General features: G+C 38.1%; 2 protein-coding genes and 1 long non-coding RNA gene across 6 annotated transcripts in view; 2 read left to right on the top strand and 1 right to left on the bottom strand.

Annotated features, from left to right (window-relative positions):
• The window catches only part of LOC103985112 (uncharacterized), a 35,038-nt gene extending 27,190 nt beyond the window's left edge, over positions 1-7,848 (bottom strand). For all 4 annotated transcript variants that reach the window (XM_009402722.3, XM_009402723.3, XM_009402724.3 and 1 more), the window contains exons 1-7: positions 7,684-7,848; positions 6,262-6,398; positions 6,047-6,131; positions 4,934-4,987; positions 4,072-4,163; positions 3,876-3,979; positions 2,969-3,041 (exon numbers count right to left, since the gene is read on the bottom strand). In XM_009402722.3, the coding sequence (XP_009400997.1) occupies positions 2,969-3,041; positions 3,876-3,979; positions 4,072-4,163; positions 4,934-4,987; positions 6,047-6,131; positions 6,262-6,398; positions 7,684-7,722 (584 nt within the window). In that variant the 5' untranslated portion in view covers positions 7,723-7,848. The remainder of the gene's footprint in view (positions 1-2,968; positions 3,042-3,875; positions 3,980-4,071; positions 4,164-4,933; positions 4,988-6,046; positions 6,132-6,261; positions 6,399-7,683) is intronic.
• A 290-nt stretch (positions 7,849-8,138) lies between these two features.
• Positions 8,139-10,050, top strand: LOC135611717 (uncharacterized). The gene is made up of 3 exons (XR_010486633.1): positions 8,139-8,265; positions 9,046-9,279; positions 9,403-10,050. It is a non-coding gene; the product is annotated as an uncharacterized LOC135611717 (long non-coding RNA).
• Positions 10,051-11,134: 1,084 nt separating this feature from the next.
• LOC103985114 (serine carboxypeptidase-like 34) lies at positions 11,135-14,112 on the top strand. The gene is made up of 10 exons (XM_009402726.3): positions 11,135-11,422; positions 11,499-11,606; positions 11,704-11,790; positions 11,876-11,968; positions 12,054-12,142; positions 12,234-12,521; positions 12,630-12,766; positions 12,864-12,959; positions 13,632-13,737; positions 13,818-14,112. The coding sequence occupies exons 1-10, from the start codon at positions 11,164-11,166 to the stop codon at positions 13,965-13,967; spliced, it is 1,413 nt and encodes a 470-aa protein (XP_009401001.2). The 5' UTR covers positions 11,135-11,163; the 3' UTR covers positions 13,968-14,112.
• Positions 14,113-14,793: the final 681 nt, after the last annotated feature.

The raw sequence follows: 14,793 nt of genomic DNA, 5'->3' as shown, positions 1-14,793 counted from the left end.
ATTGATGCACCAATGGCATATGGTGTATTAGTATTATAATATATCGTGGGATCAGTTTCAAGATTGAGATTGATAAACATATCATATTGATATACAAATTAGTAAGATCGAGGACCCCGATCCATCACTTGTGGAATCTCATTATTCATTTTGGTAATAGAACCAAATATATCCATCAATCGATCTATTTATTATAAATCTTCATTTAAATCTTAAAGTTTAACTCATAATCTAATAATTCAAATTATTTCTTTGCAGATAATTCAATATCAATGGAAGGATAGAATGGGATGTGCCACAAAATAGCTCCTCAAAACCTAAAAAAGATATATGCCAATATTTCTTCCTAATTTAGAATATTTTTTATGAAATTATACTAAATTTACATTTAGTTTTAACTTAACCGTAATCTAAGTTTTTTTTTTATTTTAAAGTAATTTTGCAGAGTTTTTGGGAGAATTTTGTGTGTCGTCGGCACACACTGTCGTTCCAACACTCAGCAAACCGGTACGGGGTAGCACGTGTCATGCCGCTGATTGGTCGACACGCTTGCTTGGACTAGTAAGTCGAACCTTACTAAAGAGTCGAACCTTACTAAAGAGTAGAACCACATTATAGCTTAACAAGAAAATCATCTATGACACTTTTGTTCTTGTAAAATCAGATCATTGCTAATTTTCCGAATAAGTCAGCAAAGAATAACTAACAAGTTGTCCCAAATAAGACTTCAACAAGTTAAGCTGAAACTCTCTCCAAGATTCCAACTATATATATTTAGTCATGGAAAAAGAAAGAATGTCCATCAGAACTTGACAGAAATAGAAAGAAGCACAGATGTTTTTTAGACTTCAATCTACATACGTACTTCTTTTCTTTAAGCTTCTATTATCTATTTTTTGCTTGCATCTTCTTTCACCTTTGGGAAAAGATAGAAGATTATAAGAAACAAAGTAATACTTCTTGACCTAAATATATGGAAGTTTGCAGTAAGGTAAGCAGCAAGAATAAATGCAAACCAGAGAGCATCGTAATTTTAGAGTGGTTCGGTTAATCTTGACCTACATCCACTTTTGGCTTCCTCCTCCGACGAGGTCACCGACGTCCACTAGAGGCCTTCCTTCAATAGGCGAAGGCCAACCACCCTTTTACAGTTTCACTCCTTTTGACGAGCTTAGGAGACAACCCTTACAGAATTTTCTTTCCTCTCTTGACAGATCAAAACTTGAAAGAAAAGAGGAAAGAGAACTTTTAACTCATACAACACTTTTGAGCTCTAAAAATCACAGAGTATGATTGGATTTTCGGGGCATTTGGTTACCCTTTCATTGCTGAAAGGGTGGGGTATTTATAGGCCCCAAACCAGTTTGAATTCCGAGCTCAAAACTGTCATCTCCCGGAATTCCGGGGTCTGGCGGTTGCACCACCTAGCAAAGCTCAGAGACTGAGCCTCTGGGCGGTGCCACCTCCTGTCAGGGGCGGTTGCACCGCTTGGTAGAGCTCGGAGACTGAGCCTCTAGGCGGTGCCACCGCCTGACAGGGGCGGTTGCACCGCCCAGTCTCGCTCGGAGACTGAGCCCAGGAGGTGCCACCGCCTGACTGGGGTGGTTCCACCGCTTGTCAGGGGCGGTTGCACCGCCCGACCTAGCTCGGAGACTGAGCCCTGGGCGGTGCCACCGCTGGCCAAGAAATCTAGGTCCGAATGGGCTGATCCATTCGGCTCAATTTGGGTCTGTCAAGGGCCCAATTGCCCCAAGATTAAGTTAATGGGATCACCTCTCATTTCTAACTTAATCATCGTGCTAACTACGATATTTCTTAAGACATTTATTGTAACTTGCTCCGGTGCGTCAATCGCTTCTTCCGGCAAGCTTCCGGCGAACTTCCGTCGATCATCCGATGAACCCTCGGTGATGCTCCTACGGACTTCCGGCAAACTCCTGGACTTGCGACAATCCACTTGGCGAGTTCCGACGAGCTTCGTTTAGCATGCTCCTGGACTTCTCGGATTTGTTCTTGCAGAACCTCTGACGACCGTCTGGACTTCCGTCGAACTCTCGAACTCCTAACGTGATCATAGTTTTGACTCCGGCACAACTCCTGCTGCATGTCTTACTTCTATCGTAGTTAATCCTGCACATGTAAAACAAAACTTCGATCGAGACAATTAATCCTAAGCAATTAACCAAGTTGTCTGGCATGTCATTGGTCCCTCGACGCTTCATCCGATTCTTCAGCGCATCGTCCTCTCCTGCGGCCTATTGCCCAATCGGCCAGTTAACTCCGCAACTCCGATATCCTTGGCGCAATACCCGCTCTTCTTGGCCCGATGCCCGAGTCCACGGCCCGAAGCCTTCTGTCGATACGTCGACCGATCCATCGGCCCGACGTCCAATCTTCTGACATGTTCCTCCGGCACAACATGATTTTTCCTGCTTTAATTGTCTCATCCTGATCGAGGCATCCTGCGTTACTCAAAACGCAAATTAAAACATAAACACAATTATCAATTGGTTTCATCATCAAAATACGAGATTCAACAAGGATTACAATGTTCTCTTGAGCGTTAAGAAGTTAATACATGACTTAGAAGGGGAAACTGGTGCCTATACATGGTTCATGTTTTAAGACCAGCTGAGACACGAAATGTAACACATATGTCAGATTAAATTGACCATTAGAACACGACATACTGCAGATGCTTAAATCAGTGCTTAGAGATCCTGATAATGTGTCAAATAATTCAACATATATGTCAAACAGTGTTTTAAGAACACTGGACATTTACAAAATCAATTTAAAACTTCAACATATATGTCAAATAATTCTTCCTGATAATGTGTACTGCAAAATGTATGATTTCATCACACAAAACCATCAGAATCTAGCACCATCAGATATAATATGTGTTGAAAGAAAAAAATGGGGAGACAAACAGAGAGGGAGTGTGAGAGAGAATGCAGAAATTTACCTCTTGCTCTCAGCCAAAGGCTGTGGAGAAGAAAATATGACAGCAGTATCACTGTCTGCTTCAGTTTGTGTGCCTAATGTAATAACATTCCAAATTATGCAATAAGTTCATGTGCAAGTACAAATTACGAGTGGCTAGAAAATTTACTTCACAATAAAAATATGCAAAGTGAAATTTAAACTCTTTTTTATTAGATCGCTGATGTCAAAAAAATCCATGTGATGATTTAAATTGTTTGACATAGTAAGATGATTTGATCACATAAGCAAATCAATTCATCTAATATGTGAGAATCTAAATCCATGATGACAAAAAAATTAAATACTAAAGAAAATTAGTCAAATTTTGCAGCACGAACAAAGGTTCAAATTGGATTAAAAATATTGGAAATACAACCCCTCCTTTTGTTATTTTACACTAGAGTACAGACAATTATGCAAAGATCAAGAAACAATTATAGACGTACATTAATTTTTTATAATATTTCTCATGTGACAAATACAAGGATCCTTAACAGTTTAGGATGCAAAGCAGGTTAACAGAAAGGAGATAAATTTTAAAAAAAGAGAAAAAATTATAATATTGTTTATGATACCCAAATATTCCATATCAATAAAATAATAATCATAAACTTGAACACATGAAATGAATGAACTACAACTGGTAAATTATGCATTCCCAATTTGGCCATTTCTGTAGTAATTTTTCTAGTGCATATTTAAGAAAAATGAATTCTTATATCAAATATGAGCTAATATTTCTGATTGATTTATTTCCATGTGCAAGATCCACTATAAGAAATACAGTGTGATTTCAAAGCATCATCTCTTAGTCAACATTGAAATAAGAAAAAGAAAAAAGCATCAACTAACAATAGAAAAGGAAAATATAGTGGGATGAGTCATACCACAGGACTCTGATGGAGGAATTTTATATGGCATCTTAACCAAACACTGTAATGTATTATCGAGCTTCAGAACAGTGACATTTCCAAGGCAGTCCCCGACATAACTAGATAAGCAGCAGCTTAAATATTTAAGTCAACAAAAATAAAATAGACCATTACCTCTTTCAGCAACAGAATATAAAAGATGACTACTTACATGTAGAAACTTTGTTGCACCACAACAAAAGAGGTAATTTCTTCATTGAAAATGTGCACATGTGTTACTTGTTTCTTATCAATGTTCCACACCTAAAAAATGATGGAATGTTTCAACAAGATAAACACAAACTTCAAATCTTAAAATACTTATTCCAACATTAGGATGATTGTAGTTTTTTTTTATAAGAAACCATTTCATTAATTCACTAAAGGTGGACCAATATCCGAGTACAAGTTAGGGTTGAAATCGGATCCCCAGGAGATAGCCACCTCCTGGGTTCTAGCAAAAAAAGCAAGGTTATGTGCTATCACATTCACATTTCTCCTAATGTGACAAAACTTCACATGACTGAAACTCATCAGGATGAATGTAGTTGGAAGTGCACAAGTTAAATAAAAAGGAAGGTGTGACAATCCATGCTAATCAAGACCACAAAATCAGAAGAAAATAAAAAAGTTCAAAGAGGATACACTTAGTTCAATGATAAACAAGAAGTTCCAAAGTTCAATCTACCAACAAGGCAAACAGATTTTATGGTGTGACTAGTAACAAAAAAGTAGTACTAACAGATGCATATGAACCCTTTGCTGATTTGGATTCACCTAATTAGTTCATTGAGGTCCACGAATATATTGATTACCATAATCATGGTTGGTTAGCATCAATTTAAAAAGTTGTTGCAGATAATAATAAATATAGACAATGATGCATGGTAACCATAGTTTTCTATATGCCTAAAACTAAAAATGGGTAGTGCAGCTGCACAAAGTTGGCATCAATAAATTTTATTTATCTAGATTCAGATTTAAAGAACAGAGATCTCTCACCAATGTAGTGAACAAGAATTTCAAGTACTTGCCTCAATATGATTATGACTAGTCACATTTAAAAGGATGCCTTGATTCTCCATGAACTGCAAAAAATACAGACAAAATTAAGTCAACCCAAAATTATTAGCCAAAGAAAGCCATATGACATGTCAACAGGCATAGAGGGCAACTATTGTATATCAACTGCCAATTTAGATTCAAACTAATGGCCAGTTACTAAAAATTATCATTGACAATGATGTATGCAAGATATTAGGTAGCTAAAGCTGCAATATTTATTATAGCAAACAGTAAAGGCCTTAAATTATCATATACTATTTAACATATAAAGACTGAACATACCGAAACAAGATGTAGCCAAATAATTACAATAAAATACTTATACGCATGAAAAAGGTCAACAATGTGGAAAGCTAATAATTTTCTTCTCATTTCACCAAAACTCAACAATTTCATTTCTATCTAAGAAAAATTTCCTTAAAATATGAATTTTCAAAATTTGCAGGTTTGTATCTTAAATTCTAGTATAACATACAGATTTTTTCGTGTTTTCCGAAATCCATTTCAGAAAATATTATGTAATATAAAGAAAGTATGTATACATTATAAACATGTACACTAACATATAGAACATGTGAAACTTGTTTTATAATATAATGCATCAATTTATAGTCTCTTTAAGATATCTTATACAAAAATTAGCAGTTCAGAATTCATTTTGCTGCTCCTGTTTGTTTCCTGTTGCACCACTCCTTTATTATTATGATATTATAGCTTAATAATCATATCACGTTTATATTTTTTTTGTTTTTTCAAAAAGCAACATTAGTCTTGCTATCAAGAATTAAAGACTTATCAAAAGAAATCTCAATAAATTATATGTCATCATGTTCAACAGCCTTTACCAAGGGCTACATACAAGATACAAGCATGTAGGTCACAAGAATCAATAATCTCACATCCAAACTATCTTCGGCATCTATTAGTACCACAAAATTTTCAAGACCCTTCCACTGTTTCGAGAAATAAGTCTACATAACCAAGAAAGATAACCATCGGAAGATCAGGAACCCTCGTAATAAGTCAAAAATCATGATACATCACAGTGAAGCGAGGGGGTGGGCTTGGCGGGGTTCAAGAACCTGCATGAACTTGGAGGGGGAGGCGGCCTCCGACTGAAGAAGAGCTTGGCTGTTGTCTTTCCCGAGCAACTTGATGACCCCATTCCTACAAACAGCAACACGAACACATCAAGCAAGAATCGATGCCGGCTTCTTGATCCGAAGCAAGAAAGTGCAGGGGAGGGATGAGAGGAAGAGCGTGGGGCGCTCCGACGAGCTTCTCTTCTCCTCCTAACCTGGTGGATATGGCGAGGATGTGCTGAATGGGGTCGTAGGCCAGAGAGGAGGATTCGGGCGGGACGCCATAGTGGAAGACGAGGCGCGGCCTCACCTCCTCCGCCTTCAGACCGTTGATGCCGCCGCCTCCATTGTGCTGTAATTTTGGAAAGACCCCTTAATTGATTCCAAAAAATTAAATTTATTAATTTATTCTTCTATCTATTTTATTATAAAAAATATCATCAGCATCTTACCCGTCCACGTGTACCTTATTTTAGATTTCGAGTTATTTACAAGTGACAGACATATCACGAGATAAATATATGCAAAATAAAGATGATTTCGGTGCCTAACGCTTACGGTTAGGATTGTTATTAGGACAGATTTATCAAGGATTCACATCTGTTGCGTCTTATAACACCAAAACAATATTGATTCATATTGATTCAAGATAGATATCGGACATATACTCGTTGCTAAAAATCGATCCGAGAACCCTACATTTAATTCAATCATTCCTCTTCAATCCCGTGTATTTTAAACGTGGGAGTCGATGAGAGAAGAACACGTAGACTAAAGCATACGCATCATCTTCACCCTTCTCTGGCGGGTTTCCAACCCCTCCCGCCCCACGTGAGTGGGCTCCATCTATTTTATTGTGGGGTCCATGACTCGTCAAGATACTTGGTCGACACGTAATGACGTTTAGTTACGTCCGACACAAGAAGTCGGCCCTCCTCGCCCGTCTCAGAAAACTTTAGTGACCACATCTTTGACCACCACGTCACTTAAATACATGGTCGGCGAATCCGGTAGTCTCTCTGGGTCTGGCCCACCACAGCGCAAGTGTCCTCCACGAGGATGATAATTACAGGTAAACTTGGAATGGATCTCAACCTGCTTCACTGTGTACCGAAACCGTCAGTCCCTCTATATTAATCTCCGCCAATAAATTAAGGATTCGCTTCAAGATCGAAGTACCGGCCAATCTAAAAGATCATATAGATTTAATCTTGTGGATAAAAGACGTTTTAAGTTTGGCGGATAGCACACTGTATCCTAAAACCCAAGGCACGGGCATTGATGAGATCCATGTGACCGCATCAACGCCAAAAGCCACACCAAGTTCTAATGTTACGAAGTTTGTCTCGTCATGTGCTGAAGCGTTACTATATATTATGTTAAACTGGAACTTCCGGAATCTTCTATGAAGAACAATGTTGAGCTTTGGCAGTTCTCAGTGCTATTTCTTCAAGAGAAGCGAGCAATAATAATAGTAATGATCAATGTTGTGACTTGCGACCAATAACAGAAACTGTATAGAATCCTTGTCTGCGATCTATCTATCTTCTAAAAAGAAGATGAATCATCACAAAAGAAGAAACAACAGGGATCGAAGAAGCAGAAGTAGAGGTTGCAGATGAAGTTGGAAGGATTACCTTTCTGGTGGCTTTCTCCACAAGCTTCTTCACGAACATGGCCGAGAGGGGTCGTCCTTCTTCGTCCAACACGAAAGAGCAGGAGAAGGAATGAGAGGATTTAAGATCGACGGAGGCCTTCTTCCTTATTCTGCAACGAGAGAAGGGAGGAAAGGAAAGAGGAGAAGCGATAGGGAGAGTTTGGAGAAGTTGCGAGTCCATATAAATAAAAAGAGATGGGAAAGCGGACAAGGGAACGTGGCGTTGCTCCATACGATCTGAGTGATCCGTTTTGTGGTCACCATCAGATACTTCGCCATGAACACTAATGTACCGACGGTGGCCAATAGCTAGGCGACGCGTGCCAGAATTCTCCAATGCAAATCGAAGCTCACCATGCTCTTTAAATTGTAATAATAATTAATAATATAAAAATAATGATGATGATGATCGTCATCATCATAACTGAATAGGTTTAGTTCTACGGCCGTGTTTCCACATCGTAAACCGATTGCCGCTGCGGTGCGGTGCGGTGGTTCTCTCTGCTCCATCTCCGACCGATTGCGCCGCTCAACATCGGACGTTTTGGAAGACCGCTTTGCGGTCAGATTTGAAGCGTTCTTTCATTTTAGTGAGGAGATTTCGTTGTTTGTTGGCACATCTTACTTAGAGTTACTTTGGGCAAGATCTATGGATGAATCTTTGGGTTGGGTTCTGGTGATTGAGGACTTCGTTGAAAGGGTCTGTTCCCGGATGAGTCTTTTTTCTTTCTTCAAAAGGTCACAACTTCAGTCTCAAATGAGACAAGAATCGAGGGTACACCCTGTTCTTCTTGATTCTAACATGGAGGGTACACCCGTCACGAACATGTCTTTAAAACCCTTATTCGACCACTGGATTTGCTATTCATGCATCAGGTTTGATCATTTTGAGAAATCATTTAGACATCTGGTTGTCCATGAATGGTACATCTCATTTTTGTTAAGTGTTGATTCAGATGGATGTAAAATTAATGTTGTTTATTTATTATTTATTTCTGCATTGATAGTAAATCTAATGGTTCATAGAATCCAACTGTTTAATCAGGGTGGCATGGGTGATTTAAGTTTACGATGGTGGTGCAGAATCCCCTTGTAACCCCAAGCATTTTTTTAATCAATGTGACCCAGAAAAGATTATTACCAAAGATGTATATGTTCAATACCTAGGCAGTCTGAGGATCTTCTAGCTGATTAGCTTTTGTATAAACTGTTGAGCACTAGATATTGTTTTGTCCAATTCAGAGTTCTCTTAGCTTGGAAATAAGATCTGTTCGAGTTATTTCTGTTTTCTTGTGAATAAATAGAGTCCTTGATTAAGGACTACTGTTATAATTTCTTGCAGAGTACAATCTTATGCCAAGCCGGTCAATGTGGCCATTCGGTACAGATTGGCATAGTGCATTCTGATGTATACTTGTGTGATGATACGTTTCGACCCATGTTGACACATGGTAGTTGTCATGATCAGCAGGATAGTGCTTAACAATATTTCCAGTTGCCCAAGAGATGAGTGTTGAAAGGATTATGACAAGATCAGAAGTTCTCATTTGCAGCTTCTAGTACAATACTAGCACAGGTTGAAAATGTTTTTTTTTTCCATTTTAACAGAGGACTTTATATTGTATTTTGCATCTTATGCAAGATGAAGTGGTATTTTATACGAATGGAAGCATATCTGATAACAATTATACTCCTGCAGGATACTTACCTTGTGGCAAGTACATTGAAGTTTCACCTTTGGTTTCTGGATTCCCACAATGCCACTGGTGTTTATAAAAAGGAAAAGAAGAAACTATTCCTTGATGATTTTGCTTCAAGTTTTCTGCTACTGATTCTTCACCACCAAACTTGAGTGATGTCTGGTCTGCTTGGTCTTCCAACTGTTTAGCTTGTTTCCTACTCATGATTGTGTAATATTTCCTGTACATTTAAATCTTTCGAGATTTGAGTCCATTAGCAGCATAAGCCTGAAAAAAGTTGCAAGTTCTGATTCCATTAGCAGCAGTAGATAATTAGGTCACAAATTCTGAGCACTTACCGCACAAAACGTTTCTAGTCTTCAGGTGTTCATCCTTCATTTTCCAGAGCAAGGGTCTCATAATTCAAGGACTTTCTCAATGGAATTTAGGGATGAAGAAGCTTCCTTCTTTGCTTTAACTGCAAGATTTGATTCTCAGAGGAAAATGTGGGATTGTAAATACGTGGCAAAATTTGGGTGTATCATAGGGTTGCTATATATCCATCCTTTAGCATATCTTTTCTTTGGAATTATTTGGTTGGCCTTGGTCAATGCCCAAAGTTGTAAGATTCTAGTTTCTCATAATGTAGTTTCATGGGTTTTACAGTACTTGTACTCCTGTTTTATGGTAATGATGACAGATTATGCTTGATAAACATAGGAGATAGTAAGTGCAGTTAGTCTTTTTCTTGTTTGTGTTTCTATCTGTGTTTTATAATTCTTTATAGTTCGTGGTGAGATACTTGACTCTTCTCTGAAGAGATTTGGCTAATGGATACCAAAAATTATGGGGATGTTAGCTTATTGTTGATGTGTCTAAGATATAACCTTCAGGTTGAGAATCTTGCAAATTTCGAATGGTTTCTTGTGACTATATTCTGATCTACGGTATGAGATGGAGTGGGAGGACATTTCATTTTATACTTTTAAACTATCAGTTACTCTTCTTGCTCATCATCATAATGAATAATTTGATATAACTTCATGATAAACTTATCTTTAACAATTTATTATTTGACGAAAGTTCAGTTAAGTTTATGCCTGTGAGATTTACTTGTTTGTTAATCCTACAAGGTCTAGCCAAGATGCTTTTGATGTGGAAATGATGTGACAATATTGTAATATTATCATTACCTTGCATAATTGTTGCATAATAAATGCAGAACATGTCACAATTATTCAGTGGTGAGTTTATTCCATCTTAGCACAATTGCCAAAGTTTGCATGTTGGCTATTCAATTGTGGCAACTATAACAAAAGATATACCACCCCTTGGTTCATGGCTCTGCTAGCTATCTCTGTCTCGCCATCCTTGAAATAAGGGAAGATGAATCCACCTTTTCAAGCTCTATAGTGAAGAGATTGCTGAAATATGGCGGTCAAACGCTTGTGAAGCTGTCCCTTGTCTCTTCCATACACAACCAGGAAATGTTTCTTATTCCCCTTCTCTTGCCAGCCAAACTCTTCAAAGAGAAGACCAAGTTGGTACGTGACAGAGTTGATGGCGTTTGAGGTGGTTCATTCCTTGAATGATAAGCCAAAGACTCCACTATGCTCATGTGACTTAATCCCACTCAACACGGTTTGTCCACTCTACGCAACGTTTCTACAAACGTCGAATTCTCTGAGCCAGCCCTGCACTTCATCTTCTTGTCACCACTTGTGGCTATATAAAGGAAACCAATCTCCGCATCTCTTCATTGTCCATGTCTCTGTCGATCCATGATGCATCAGGCTTCGTTCCATGTTCTGTTTATTTGGCCTCTCGTTGTTGCGTCCTGTGCCTTGTCGTCGGCTGCGTCGAGCTTGAGGCAGGAGCTCGACCGTGTCGTCGGGCTCCCCGGTCAGCCTCCCGTCGGGTTCCGCCAGTATGCAGGGTATGTCACCATAGACGAGGGTCTCGGAAAGGCTCTCTTCTACTGGTTCTTTGAGGCCACACACAGACCTGCCGAGAAGCCACTCCTGCTGTGGCTCAATGGAGGTATTGTATGTTGACACTTTCAGTTGGCTGACTGGGATTGCCTCAAGTTCATGGCGTGGCTGTGTGGGTGTTGCAGGGCCTGGTTGTTCTTCAATTGGCTTTGGAGAGGCACAAGAGATTGGGCCATTTCTTGTGAAAAAGGATGTACCTGAGCTAGAACACAACGAGTATGCTTGGAACAAAGGCATGGCCTCCAACCCTGTCACTGTAATCAGCAGATGCTTCAGAGAGCAATCTCAAGAGTCGGGTTGAATTGCTTTCTTGTTTCATTTGTAATGCAGCTGCCAATTTATTGTTCTTGGAGGCACCAGCAGGGGTTGGGTTCTCTTACTCAAACATCACTGATGTGCAAGGTGACAATGCCACAGGTATGATGTTCATCTTCATCTTCACATGTAACGGTGGTGCAAACCACTATATAAAAAGTCTAACCTTTTTCTTTCTTGCTTGAAGCATTTGGTTCCTACTCGTTCCTGGTCAAATGGTTCCAGAGATTCCCTCAGTACAGATTAAATGAATTTTACATAGCTGGGGAGAGTTATGCAGGTACTATAAATTATTATCTGATGTTGTCTGATTTCTTTTTATAAAACTATTTTATCCATCATTGCTCTGATCTTCTCTCTTAAAGGGCATTATGTACCTCAACTTGCAAATGTGATCTTGGAGCAGAACATGAAAGCTAAGAAGGAGGACCATATAAACCTGAAAGGCCTCGTGGTATTGGCAGAGTGCCACACCATTGTTCTCTTTCTTCTACATCTGAAGCTGAATCAATTATAACGTGTAACAACTGACGGAGCTGCTGCAGATTGGAAATGCTGTGATGGATTCCGAGACGGACATCAGAGGAATGGTGGATTACGCATGGGATCATGCTTTGATCTCAGACAGAGTTTACCACAACATCAAAACAAGCTGCAATTTTAGTGCAGTGGTGCCAACTCAAGAATGCAGCAAAGCTCTCCAACAATATTACCAAGTTTATCAGATCATCGACATGTACAGCTTGTACACACCGCGCTGCGAAAGTGGATACCCCAAGTTTTCGTCTTCGGTGGCGCAGGGTGAAGAAAGTTTGATATCTATCTCAAAATTTGTAAGAGAATCTGAGTTGCTGAGTAATTGACCTTGCAAACAATGAGTGGAGTAGAAGCTATTGTGTTTCTTTTCTTTCTTTCTCATTTGTTTGCATTTCTGATGGTAGGAGGATTTGTTGAAGATACCAATGGGCTACGATCCATGTTTACAAACCTATGCAACGGTGTACTTCAATCGTCCGGATGTTCAAAAAGCTTTGCATGCCAATGTCACAAGACTATCACATCCTTGGTCTCTTTGCAGGTAGTTTAAAATAAGCTAATATGTTTGCGTAAGCTATTAAATATTTTTTGTAGTCAATGTAAAATCACTTTACCTCTAAATTTCTTGTGTGTATCAGCTCATCTGTTGTTAGGGCTTGGAGTGATTCTGACAGATCAGTTCTTCCAATTATCCGTAAACTTATCGATGCTGGGCTCCGCATGTGGGTGTTCAGGTGAAATTTTATGTAATAATAGTGTTATGTGATAGAAATAATAGAAGATAAGAACAATAATTGAAGAAGCTTTATCGTAGAAATGAAATAGTTAGCTTGAATATATTAACATGTTCCCTCTCCTATTTAGGAAGGATTTCCCTCAACAGAATAAACAGAATAGAGAGATTTCCTTATATAATTGGGAAAATCTTATCTTCTATCAAGTTGGGGAAATCTTATCTTCTATCATTATGTTCTATATCTTCTTATTCACAATTATGCAATTATCTATTCAATATCTTGTTTAGCTGTTACGAAAATGTTTTTTTTATAATTTATCAATTTCTGATCATTTAGTAAATGCTACATTCTTTACGAGCATAAAGCTTTCAGGGATCTTTCTATTCTAACATTTAGACATGAAAGGAAAAAACTTCCCATTCAATGTTTTCTACTAGAAGCCTTTTTCTTAAAAAAAAGAAATGTTTTTTTTTCCAGTGGAAATCATTAGATAAAAATGCTTTAATCTTCTTTAAGCAAACTTGTTTCTTATGGATTTATACTTGTGTGCACTTCTTTGTACTTGTTTCTTATGGATAGTAATGTGCTACTAGTTTAGCACATTACTTGAAATCAAACTAATGCTGAATTCTGAATGAAATCACTGACCATGGTTTTCCATGCAAACAGTGGTGATACTGATGCTAGGGTTCCAGTGACCTCCACAAGATACACACTAAACAAGCTAGGACTGAGCATAACCGAGGACTGGTCCCCCTGGTATAGCCACAAACAGGTAATTGATGGCCTTTCTCTCTTGTCAGATCCCAGACGATCGACTGTTTGACTAATCTCCGTAAACTATATGTTCTGTAGGTGGGAGGGTGGACCATAATCTATGAAGGGTTGACTTTTGTTACAGTTAGGGTGGCTGGACACCAAGTCCCCACATTTGCCCCAAGGCAATCTCTGCAAATTGTTGAGCACTTCTTAGCCAACAAGAAACTGCCCTCGTTCCCTTTTTAGACTATTTGTTAGTTAACTTCTTGTTGTGTACCTAAGAAATGTTTTTTTTTTGTTCTGTGATCTAAATAAACAGGTGCTTTCTGCAATCTGTTTAGTATAATAGCATATCTTTGCCATGGCATTTTTCTTCTTTGATAATGTGTTGTATATGACCTAATCATTGATTAATGATACTGATATGATTTTAGTATGGCCAACTCCCTTTGATCATTTTCATTTTTGTTGAGGTTCTACATAAACACAGATAGCACATCAAAATTAAATTTTAGTGTGGTATATGACTGCTAATCCACTGGCAAAAGAAGGTTTAAATAGTTCAGCTTGCATATCATATATATATATATATATATATATATATATATATATATATATATCAGTAATATCCTCTTTGATTCTATAGTTAAAATAGACAGGATAATTAACCATCTCACTGGATGGTTAGATGCTGCTAATCTTTTCTTCAGAGGGCAGATTAAATTATTTGAGCGGTTAGTCCTAATGATAATTTGCAATAGTATATTAGATGATGCGATAAATAAAATTTGGGTATGAGATGTGAAGCTCATACAGATGATAAATTTTGCTTTAATTTTAGAGACAGATAGAGAAGCTGTCAAATTGCAATCTTGGGGTTTTGATGTAAAATCACCGAAATTCTCGCTTCTACCTTTGTATTGGATAAAGTAATTAGTTTCAATTATAATATTTTTGAATAGCATCTCAACCTAAATATTATAAACTTATATAAAACATTGTAAGTGATGAACAAAGACTCAAAATATAATGCAAAGTCATTTGTCATCATTTGTAGGATTCCAAATATATA

Source organism: Musa acuminata, chromosome BXJ2-5 (genome assembly GCF_036884655.1).
Source record: "Musa acuminata AAA Group cultivar baxijiao chromosome BXJ2-5, Cavendish_Baxijiao_AAA, whole genome shotgun sequence".
Taxonomy (NCBI): Eukaryota; Viridiplantae; Streptophyta; class Magnoliopsida; order Zingiberales; family Musaceae; genus Musa; species Musa acuminata.
Note: the sequence above shows the minus strand (reverse complement) of the source record. Positions and strands in the feature narration are given on the sequence as shown.